The sequence below is a fragment of the Molothrus ater genome, chromosome 5 (genome assembly GCF_012460135.2).
Source record: "Molothrus ater isolate BHLD 08-10-18 breed brown headed cowbird chromosome 5, BPBGC_Mater_1.1, whole genome shotgun sequence".
NCBI classification, from domain to species: domain Eukaryota; kingdom Metazoa; phylum Chordata; class Aves; order Passeriformes; family Icteridae; genus Molothrus; species Molothrus ater.
The window spans coordinates 24,089,303-24,101,049 of NC_050482.2; the positions used below are offsets into that span (position 1 = coordinate 24,089,303).

An 11,747-nucleotide genomic window follows, 5' to 3' on the forward strand; every position below is an offset into this window, starting at 1 on the left:
GATGCTGTCCCATTCAGCCACATAATGATCATCACTTAAATTATAACAATTGCTCTGCTCCATTCTTATCAGAGACTGTTTCCACTTGGATCCTGACAATTTTAATTGAATGTAAGCTGATGATTTTTCACAGAAGCTGTCTTGAAAATAAGAAGCACAATTCCAGAGGGATCCTACCTTATTAGAGTTACACAAAATAATCTTAAACCTTTCTTTTCAAAGTCCTTGACCATTTGCCCTTCCTAGATTTAAACCTCACGTACACCTGACTCTTGTATCCAGGATGAGTTAGGACAACCTGTAGAAGAAACACAGCAAAAAGCAAGAAGGCTGCTTCCGTTCAGCATTGATGAGCACACGCCTTCATGGATTTTGCACTTTTATCATGGAAATCATTCTGCACGCTCCTACTGCTAATGATCTGATTGTTAGGAGAAAGGCTGGCCCCAGTCCTATTGACTGTTTACATCCTAAGGTGCTGGTTTTTAAATCTGTTTCCAAACTGACTGAGGTTCTATTGTCTGATGTTTCCTCCACAGCATCACACATTTTCAATCAGCATCAGCTCCTTAGCCATAATCACTTCCTGCCTTGGCTTCTGTTCAGTCTTGTAACTCAGTGCAAAACAGAACTACATTAGGTCTGTATGCATTAAATGGTGCAGATAAGGTGGTATTTACGTGGCACTTGGCAAGAAATGGTTTTATTAATTGGAAATGCTACAAACCGAATTTGAAACTTTTAGAGATAGCTTGGGGGGTTAACGCTGCATGTTTATTCTTGGTCTTTTGCATGCATGCTGCTTTGAATACAAGCTTGACAGCCTGTCCCCTGTATCCAAGGTCTCTACATCACACATGTGTTCATCAGTGTGAATGCTGCAGATCCCAGCCATACACCACTGGCAGCTCTGGCCAATTTGCAGAAACATGACAGCATTTACATGCATACAGGTTTCCATCTGCATCATCAACAGAGTTGAAGTCTGAAAATTACACAAGTGAGAATTACCAAAAATTTAAGCACAAAAATAAAAAGCAATAACCATAATTAAAAAGTACCATTTTAGGATAGGAAGCTTCCATATAAAATTCCAGTGCCTTAAAATACTTCTGAGTAGAAAGTGTTTTCTCACAATTTCTCAGTATTTCTTATAAGATGAATGATTTATACAGATATAATAACTGTACCTGTGTTTAAGAGAATTTCACTACAATGACCACTGCTGTAAAGCCCAATGTTGTTCACATTCAACAGGTTTCCATCCTAGTTATTTCTATTTTTTATGCATTAGAGTACTTCAGGTCCAACTTCTTCAATTTCTCCACTGAATAATTTCCACTCACATTTCTATGCACTGTAATCATCACTGGATTTGACACTAAAGATAAAATAAACATAGAGTATAAAACAATATGGCAGGAAAGCCATTAAAGAGGTTTTAGCAGACAAAAGCAGCACATGCACATGTGCTTGTCCTGTCTAAAGCAATGAAAGCCTTTCATCTAAAAATGCAAGGAGCTGGAAAGAAGTTGAGCACTGAGTGAAATTTTTTGGCATCCGGTGGCACTGTTACTGATGTAAGGCTGACTGGCAGCAGCACATTGTTCCAAGCAAGTTCCAGAGCTCCTAGAATGTGCTGCAATGCTCCAGGAAGGAGCATTAACAAGTAGATAAGTCCTGTTTTTATGGCTAGTAAGCAGGTTTTGGCAAAAGTCTGAATGCTGTTGCGTTTTCAGCTTTGGTTTTCACCTGCGTCAGTGGAGCTTTTATTTCCTTCAGGGAAAATGTTACTGATGTAAGAAATATCAGCATTTCTGCCATTACTGTAAAAATTACAGAAAAAAAAGGCCCCTGAAAAGGACCCTAAGACAAAATATAGCACTCTGAGAGAGGCCATCAGGAACAGGATTTTCAGAACAAATACCTGGGTCTTTCATATCTTCTGTCATGTAGTTTTAACCTAGGTGTTGTACAAGCTTTCCCTCCCTCACCTCAACAATCTTGAACTTCTGGCACATCTGGGTTTCATAGTTATTTGTCCATGAATACCTGATACTTGAAGTTATAATGCCTTATTATTTAAGCAACACAGAAGTTCAAACTGATTGATATGACACAGTTTTTCTGGCTACTTCAAGTGCCACTTAGCCCACTGAATTATTTTCATTATTCTTATCAATAAGCTGCAGTTCTCTCAATTGTAAAGTAGAAATAAGAATCCATTGGTAAAAATTAGTAGAGTAGCGTACACTGGTGCCACAAATGTATCATAGACCAAATATAACTAGCAAACACACCTTGGTGTTCTAACTGGCATAACTCACATTCACGGTTTCCAAGTCTCTTCAACTGAGGCTTCTCCTTGAGAAGTGCTGTTGTGGTCATGGTAATTTAATTCCTAAAGGAGCAACAGCAGATGACTTACTATTTGTCATGTTAACAATGGAATAAATTAAATCCTTTCATACCAATGCATGGAGAATACAACTCTGGTATTTAAGGATAATTTCTATATTAATCTGCAGAATAAAATTCTTAGCAGAGTGCAGCAGAGACTAATTGGTGGAATTATGGTGCCATGGGTACAAAACACCTACTCAGGCACACAGATTTGGTACATCTGCTACCAAAGTAGTAGTGGCCGTGAGATAAATACCATCAACCTGCACTTTATCTTCAGTTCTAGCACTGAGTGTTTGATGTGTATCTCAGCTGTTTACTTATAAAATGGATTGGAGAATAAACACTACCTCCAGGGCTAAGGACAACAGGCTATATAGTTGATAGGAAAGGTCAAGTTGTACAGAAATTGTCCACTGTGGGATTACATCCTCAAAACAGTATCCGTGTTCAATCCAGTACATCCAATAATCCACTTGTAGGCCATGCAGTATTTGAAGCACTTTGATGTGGATTGCAGTTAGAGAAATTGCCCTTGGACCACAGAAGGTGGTTTCTCTGTTTCTTCATGCACACCAAATTAATTTACCTAATCTCTTCATAAACCAGCTCATCCATTTCACTGGAGGATTCTTCCACTAGTCAAGAGTTGTCCTTTCACTCCAAGATCTCAATTAACCAAACAAAAGGAGGAAGTGACCAACCTATGACAATGCAGGAAATTTAATGGCATATGACAATTACCTCCAATTCAGCATTACTTCCTTTTGGCCTTAGTATCACCTTTTTCTGCACTTCTCATTTTTGTATAGTATGTTTATTAGTCCTCTGCAAGGACTCACTAGATTTTATTGAATATCCCTGTTATTTACTGAATATTTAATCTAGGCTCACTGCAGGAAGACAGTTTCAGGAAGAAAGTATTCCTGATCTGAGCAGGACTCTTCATGTACCCCATGGAACCAGGTGACAGCCATAAGGCACCAGCAGTCAGAACTCTTAGGGAGCACCTTCAGTTCCAGAAAGAGAGTTACTCTTTCTTTGTTGAGAGTACTTTTCTCTCCAGGAAGAATAAAGCAAAGGCTTTTTGCAGACAATACTACTTATCTCCCAGGAGAAATTTGCTTTGCTGCATCTCTCCAATAGTGTTAAAGAGGAGAACCTTCAACCCAGCCAGCTGGCACACAGCAAACATACCCCTTCTCAACACAGAACGAGAACCTGTGGTGCTCTTTTCTCATTCCATCCAGTCCTCTTTCATACCTCTTCAGCATCTGAGTTTTGCTCTTAAAAATTCAGCTCTGCTTTATTTGCTCTGTTGTACCTTTTTACTACCCTCAATGTGCTTGCAACACTGACTGCAGAGTTCCCCTAGTGTGAAGACACAATACACAGGCTTTACATGTGCTGAGCTTCCACCCCACTCTTCCTCTGGGGACCAACACTCTCTTCAGAATCACTAGTACTAGTGACTTCTTCAGAATCACTACTACTAGGCCATCAGTCTATGGCCACTTGGTGGTTTCAATTGCATTGATTTTTCCCATCTTTTTTCATTTATGAAAACAATGACATAAATTACTCTCATTGGTGATCTGTTTTTTAGCCTACTGTGCTACAGTCTTGATTCAATGAAAATACTCTTTCAGACTGGTTATGTAATTCAACTTCATGCATTAAATACTATTTTACTGAGTGATTTCTCTATACTTACAGGTACCTAGTAAGCCACTATAGCTTAAGAGTCCCTGAAAGTTCACAAAGCTTTAATTGCATCTTAACATTTTTTAAAGCATTATCAAGTCCTACATTTGATTTTAATAAATACCTTCTGACTAGGTCTCCTGGCTTTGATCCCTTCACCATTGCAAATGTGTTTGAGGTAAATGGTCTCCATAATTCATTAGCATTCCATGATTCATCTTCAAACATAACTTCTCAGCTATAAGACAACATATTTCCATAGTTTTTCCAGTACTACAAGTATTCAATCCATGTGTTTCAACTATAACTCTCCTAATACATCCAACAATAAGTAGTGCATTAGTGCATCCTGACTCCACTCTTTGCCTCTGCACTTTTTGCTGAGCTCTAAAATACCTAATTTAATAACCTACTTGCAATGAAAAAATCCCACTTAATAGTAAAATTAGTACAAAATCCCCTAATATGCACATTAAAATTCCTTTTTGTTTGTTTTGACAGCACATTTATATACAGGGGAAAAATACTGGACCTGTGGGACACTGGGGAATAACAAGAGCTTTGTTCAAGAGTACAGACTTCATGCTGATATGGCATCAAACACACTATGCTGCACAGAGCTTGTCCCACTTAGCTTGGTATAAGAGGTCTGTATGTGACCATTGTTACTTGGGATCCTTATATCCAATATTATTAAGCCAAATTTCTTTCAAAATAAGTAATTTACCTACCAAAAGTACTTCTGTGTCTTCTAAACTACATTCTAGAGGCAATGGTTACACATTAGCAAACACACAATTCTCTTTCTGTAGGTCTTACCCAAATTTTGAGCAACACAACAGCTGCTGAAAGGTAAAGAGAGAGCATTAGCTGGTCTGGAATTTAATGGGCTTCAAATAAATGCATGCATTTGGGTTTTTTGTTCCTGCTCAAAAGTCTGTTTCTCCAATTTGTCTGCAAGGATTAAGGCATTACGAACTCCTGCACCTCCAGTGGACTCAAGGTCTGACACCACAAAAAAAAAAGTACTATGTGCATATGCCATTAATTAGACTGTGAAAGCTTTTAACGTTCTTCCTTTCTGCACTACACACATAAACAAAAAAAAATTACAAAGAACAGTTTTCTACATACAGCCACAACTACATTTAGAGACGGTTAAACTGACTGGCACACATCTACCTTCAAATAATCCTGGGTTAACTTGAAAAAAACCTTGGTTTACCTTTAGGAATGAGATCTTATTTTAAGAACAAGGTATATATACTCAGTACCAGGACCATCACTGATACTGATTGCATTTCCCAGTGAAATTATGCAGCCTGAAATTCAAAAGAAATTCAATGAAAGTATCTTTAGCAAAATGTAGAAACTTTAATTTACATGCAAAACTACAACATGTTCATAATAAAAAACTGGTGACTAAACAAATTAAACACAATTTGTAAAAACTGTCCACATTGCTAAATAGGTCTGTACAACCAAAGATTTACAAAGTCCCAGTGCATTTTTATCTTTTCAGTGCACAACTGAGTTTAAAGGTTCTGCTCGAATATTCCCCAAGTCAAGAGCAGAATCTGTCTCTTCATCAATTTCACCAATGACAGCACTGCAATTAAAAAAAAAAAAATCAGGTTATTATTTGTTGAAATCAAATCACACAGTTCTAAAACAGAAGCTGTATTTTATCTTCTAACAAGCCTTACATCCTGTTGAACTATACCAACTTCTGATTGATGCTGTTTATTCCATGAAAGCCTCTAGTGATGCACACTGGAATGCTCAAAGTACTTAGTACCATGTACTCTTTCTTTCCTTTTATTTTTCAACAGCTTCCCTATTTCATGAGAGTCCCCTATTTTGAAGTTACCTTTACTTAACTGTTTATTCTTTTTACTTCTTCCTATAAGGACACTGAATTTCAGCATGTTGAAGAGTTGCATGAATACATAATTATTACTTGTATTAAATATGTTTGAATTTGTTAAGACTGCAAAAACAATTCCATATCACAGAAGCATATTCTCAATATATTTCAGTAATGTGGCTGTATGATGATGTCTTTCATCATACATTTCAATTGTATGATCAAGCAGTGAAGTAGTAAACCATTATCTGCTGATTTATACACATTTTCAGTATCTGAATGAAAAGCTACTGGTAGAATGGCATACAATGTGTCAAATTAGTTTTTCTTAAAATTTCAAGTCCAAAGTGATGAAAGCATTCAGAATGATCCACTTTCTCAATGATATTAGATAAATGCACCTAGATATCAATTTAAGCCTTTGCATTTTGCTGTACAGAAGTATCCATTAGAATTAGAAGATGAAAATTCCTATCCAGGCTCATGTGTTGGTAACTGCAGCATACTCTCTTTCCAGCTGTGATAAAAAAATAATCTTACTTTTCCCATTGGTTTCACAATGCTACTGCAAAAGTAATCTTCCTAGCTGGCCCACTTACCAGGCCTTCTTCCACTTCTCCTGTAACCCTCCCATGGGTCTGGCACACCAGCTACTTCCCTCTGCACTCATTGAGCTTTCACCCTCATTTTGTAAAGGAATTTTACATCAAATACCAACTCATACACTTGACACATCACTACATTGGCTTCAACACTTGCTACACTGTCAAGTCAGAACCTTCAAGGATTTTCCAGATTATAAAGTGCTCTCTGTGAACATCTGCTCTAAAGTAAAAAAAAAAAAAAAAACAAAACTGTTGCAAGTCAACTTAGTATACCAGATTGCTGACTTTTTGCAGACACAAGTTCTAGCTCATTTTTTAGTGATTATTCTGTCTTTTCCTTCATCATCTCCCAGCCTGTCCTTGCAGGAGAGATGCTTCAGCCCTGAGATCATCTTCAATCTCAACATTACAAGTCATTCACTTCTGTAAAAGAAGTATAGATGTTTGCTATTTAATACAGAATCACAGCTGTGTGTTAGGAAAGATCAGGTCCAACCATTGACCTAACACTGCCAAGTCCACCACTAAGCCATGTCCCTAAGTGTCACTTCCACACATCCTTTTAATACCTTCAGCTTTGACAATACTTTCAGTGCCACCCACAAAGATGCAAGGTGTGTGCAGCTATCATGATTTATACAGATTATGGATATATAAATATACACAGACACATGTGCATCCACACACAAAGTCTGTATGGAAGGATTTAAACAAGAGCATGCCATACTTACACGTTATCACCTCTCACAATGTATAAGCCCAGCACCACTTGCTCAACTCCTTGTGAAGAACTGAATACTCGTTCATGGCTTTCATCCAAAATCAAGTTTATGGTCTGGTCAAAACCTTTGAGTGTTCCCTGAAAAAAAAACACAAAAAAGCACACTGCCATTGCCCTTAAAAAATGCCTCTGTGCTGTCAAGGATATCGTAACCAGAGTGGCAAAATAAAGGTACTGGAGAAAAGATGTACTATTCAGGTTTTACTCTTTTGCTTAAACACAAAAGCTAAAGAATGAAATTTTAAAAGCAATAACCAAATTAAGAAAAGCACCCATGTGTTACTGTGTGTTCATGCTAAAAGACAATAAGCTTAAGCTTTATTATAAAAAAAATAAATTTTCATTTTATCAATGATGTTCCTCTAGACAACCAATTTTACTGTTTCTACACTGGTTTTTTGTATGGACGTTTCCAGAAATTAAAAAAAAATATTAAATAAACAAAGAACAGAAAAGTTGGATTCTTGTGGTCAACAATATTGAAGCCATTCCTAACAAGCAATTTAAAGTGGTATCTCTTTGAAGGAGATTACCTTGTGTTTACTAAATTATATAAAAAATAAATTAAAAATACAGTATTTTGTGGCACTTAAGTACATGTTTGGAAAATTCTTAACATAAATTTGCCATCACTAATTAAGAAACTCAAACTCACAAAAAACAGCCCTTTAAACAGCCATAATATGCATTTGTATCATCTAACAATGAGTCCTATATACCAACTCCATTCAAATCTTTATTGATAAGAAGTATCTTGTAGCACACAGAAAGTTTACCAGACTGACTTCAGCCAAGCAGATTTGGTGAAGCCAACAGATTTCTGCTCTCTCTTTCCAGAGGCTGCACAAAGCTAAGTACAGACAGAAAGATACAATCCTGCTGCAACAATCATACTATTAAGTTACACTCAAAACACAAAAGAATAAAAGATGGGGGGAAGCAATGCAAGAAAAAAAAAGCCCCAGAACACAGAAGCAATAAACCCAAAAATATTATACAGTCTAATGTATTAAGTTGGCCTATCCTCAGGTTTTCAGGTACAAACAGAAGCCCACAACACTTCTCCAGCTGATGTTTTTCTACAGCCATAGGGAAGAAATGGTTTTAGCAGGAAAACTGAAGAGCATACAGAACAAAGTGGATATTTTAGATAGAAACTAAATTACTGAACAGAAGAGGAATGCATTTTTTGGTGCATTCCCACAGGAAAAGCCATTTGACAAAAAGGCCAGAGCATCTGCAGAAACAAATTTATCAATGGAAAAAAGCTGACATGACATGCAAGAAACAGTGAGTGTTCATAAAATTATCTTTTTAAGCTTTATGGAAATTATTCTATACTATATAATTTGGTTGTGTGAATATGTGAGACTATCCTAACAGAGCTTCTTTATTGCCACGATGGAAAATCTTTATGGAAGAAAATAAAACATTAAAAAAAAAATAAGTCTTACCACAATCATTCTTCCATCAGAAGTAATTACTGCAACAGTACCTGATATTTCATTAAGGAAACATTTAGTCATATCTGGAATAGAAGCATTAACATTTTTTGAAGCATTCATATGGAATACAGGTTTTATGAGCCATTTAGAGCCCCAAAAGCCTATCAGCACTTTTTTTAAAGCAGCATGGTTGACAATAACATGTGACAATGCAGTATTTTTCATTAACATCTCCTTGAAAGTCTCTCTTCACCCAACCATGGACAGTCATACACAAACGTGAAAAAGAGCCTTAAAAACAGAATACAGATTTAAGCTCACCTCTCTTCCCATTACTAACTGCACTGCCTCAAAATGGAAACAACCTATTCATAAACACTTTAAGGCCTTGAAAAAACTTTAAAAGTCCTTAAAAAGCTCTGCAGTGGTGATCTCGAGGCTAGTATTCTGCATCCCTTCTTCCTGAAGATCTGACTATCCCCATTCGATGATCACATATTCATCATCTTGACTAATTCTGGGTTACTAGCTTACTGTTTGTGAATAAAACTGAAAACGTCCACGGGTTACAAGAAGCACAGAAAAACTAACACCAAAAGCGTTGCAAGAACCCCAGCTGGCAGGTTCTGAGCAAATGATGCGAAGCTGTTATTTAACCGCACGTTAACAGCCCTTTAAGGGCGCAGGCCCACCGCGACTCCCGCTCCGCACGGGCAAAGCTCAGCCCGGCAGCACTGGGTGCTATAGGGGACCCCATTTTCCGCGGAACCTCCGGCCTGCAAGGCCAACCTCCCGTGAGAGAAACCAACACCGCCAACAGTGTCGGGCCCGAGCAGCAGAGCGGGCGCACGGCGGGCCCGCAGCGGAGGATACGGTTGATGTAGTTCTCCAGCGCGGAGGTCATGGCGGCCGACTCTCTCCGCGGGGCGCCGCCACGGCCGGCGCGCGCCGCTGACGTACGGGCCGCCGCGCAGGCGCACAGCGCGGGGAGGGGCCGGCCGCGAGGGCGGGGAGCGCGCACGCGCTGGGGGCAGGAGGCGGCCAGAAGGTGGGAGAGGGCCGTACCAAAGAACGAGCCGCGCGGGGGGGCTCTGGCGCCCCCTCCGCGGCACATGGCACCGCCCGCAGGGACGCCGGGAGGCGCGGCCGGGGCGGGGGCTTGGTGTGGCGTGGGGTGGGAAGGTTTATCCCTGCAGCCGAGCGGCCGGGGTGGGACTTGGTGTGGCGTGGGGCGGGAAGGTTCATCCCTGCAGTCGAGCCTGGCTTCAGCGCCTTGTGCAGCGATTGGCCTCTCAGTGGCCGCAGGCAAAGAGCTGAGGACAGGGGGTCATTCTCCACGTGAAGATCAGTGACTAGTGGTGTCCTTCCAGGGGCTGGCGCTGAGGGCAACTCTGTTCATCTTTATAGGTGACATGGATAGTGGGACGGAGTTTGCTCTCATCAAAATTGCTGATGATACCAAGCTGTGTGGTGCCATCGAAGTGATGCCATCCAGAGGGATCTGGATAGGCTTGAGAGAAGTCCCATGTGAATCTCATGAAGTTTAACAAGGCCAAGTGCAAGGTCCTGCACCTATTCAGGGCAATCCCAGACACACTTACAGGCTGAGTGGAGACTGGATTGAGAACAGCCCTGCAGAGAAAGACTTGGGGGGTGATGATTGATGAAAAACTCAACATGAGCTAGCAGAGTGCGTCTGCAGCCCAGAAAGCCAGCCATACCCTGGGCTGCATCAAAAGCAATGTGGGTAGAGAATTGATTGTTCCCCTCTCTTCTTGTGAGACCCTACCCGTGTCACAGGCTCTACCAGCAAAAGGAAGACATGGAACTGTTGGAGCAAGTCCAGAGGAGGGCCATGAAGTTGATAAGAGGACTGGAGCACCTTCCTTATGAAGACAGGGTAACAGTTGGGAATGTTCAGCCTCGAGAAGAGAAGGTTGCATAGAGGCCTCATGGCAACCTTCCAGTATCCAAAGGGGTTCTACAGGGAAGCCAGAGAGGGACTCGCTTTCAGGAACTTTAGTGACAGGACAAACTGAAAGAGGAGAAATTTAAGTTAGGTATTAGGAAGAAAGTCTTTACTGTGAGGGTGGTGAGATACTGGAACAGGTTGCCCAGGGAGGCTGTGGATACCCCAGTCCTGGCAGTGTTCAAGGTCAGGCTGGGTGAGGCCTTGAGCAGCCTGGTCTAGTGGAGGGTGTCCCCGCCCATTGCAGGAGAGGTTGGGATTAGATGATCATTAAATGTAACCTGTAAATTCATATGAGTCTTGCTAGTGTGAGAGCCATGTTATCCTCCCTTGGTTTCCTGTGGGCTGTTGGTGTGAGGTGAGCAGGAAGGAGGCCTGACTGCTGCCCTTCCACACAGCCACCAAGTCCCACACAGCTGCTTGCTCATTTCCCAGTCAGTGGGATGGGGGAAGGAATTGTAAGGACAAAAGCTGGAAAACTCTTGGGTTAAGATAAAGACAGTTTAATAGTGTAAGCAAAAAACATGCACACAAGCAAAGCAAAAGAAGGAATTAAGTCACTGCTTCCTATGGGCAGGCAGGTGTTCCACCATCTCCAGGAGAGTAGAGCCCCATCACACGTAATGGTGACTTGGGATGTCAAATGCCATCACTCCAAACATCCCCCCTTTCTCCTCCTCCCCACTTTATGTACAGAGCTTGATGTCCTGGTACAGAATATACCTTTGGTCAGTTTGGGTCACCTGTCCCAGCTGTGTCTCCTCCCAACCTCGCAGTTTAGATTGTCCCTGTCAGTAGTCCAACTTCCTTTTGTTTATTCTTCTAACATGCCTTTTTTTTTTTTTTCTTGCATTCTATAGCCATCTGAACCACAGGGAAAGCAAAATTAATTTTTTTTTAAGGTAAATTAGCCAGAAAAAAAAAAAGGTGTTCTTTGGCACCTTGATGGTGCCTACACCAAAGTAGTCCCTGA

General features: G+C 40.4%; 1 protein-coding gene across 1 annotated transcript; it reads right to left on the minus strand.

Annotated features, from left to right (window-relative positions):
- Window positions 1–5,461: 5,461 nt before the first annotated feature.
- Window positions 5,462–9,778, minus strand: LSM8 (LSM8 homolog, U6 small nuclear RNA associated). Its single transcript, XM_036401431.2, has 4 exons — window positions 9,679–9,778; window positions 8,815–8,855; window positions 7,311–7,438; window positions 5,462–5,716 (listed from the first exon to the last, which is right to left on the minus strand). Exons 1-4 carry the CDS (start codon window positions 9,707–9,709, stop codon window positions 5,626–5,628), a joined length of 291 nt encoding a protein of 96 aa, XP_036257324.1. The 5' UTR covers window positions 9,710–9,778; the 3' UTR covers window positions 5,462–5,625.
- Window positions 9,779–11,747: the final 1,969 nt, after the last annotated feature.

Coding starts and splice junctions, on each gene's coding strand:
- LSM8 (XM_036401431.2), bottom strand. CDS start 9,709: ATGACCTCCGCGCTGGAGAACTACATCAACC. Junction 8,856..9,678: donor GCTGGAGAACTACATCAACC/GTATCCTCCGCT, acceptor ATGAAATATCAG/GTACTGTTGCAGTAATTACT. Junction 7,439..8,814: donor CTGATGGAAGAATGATTGTG/GTAAGACTTATT, acceptor TTTTTTTTTCAG/GGAACACTCAAAGGTTTTGA.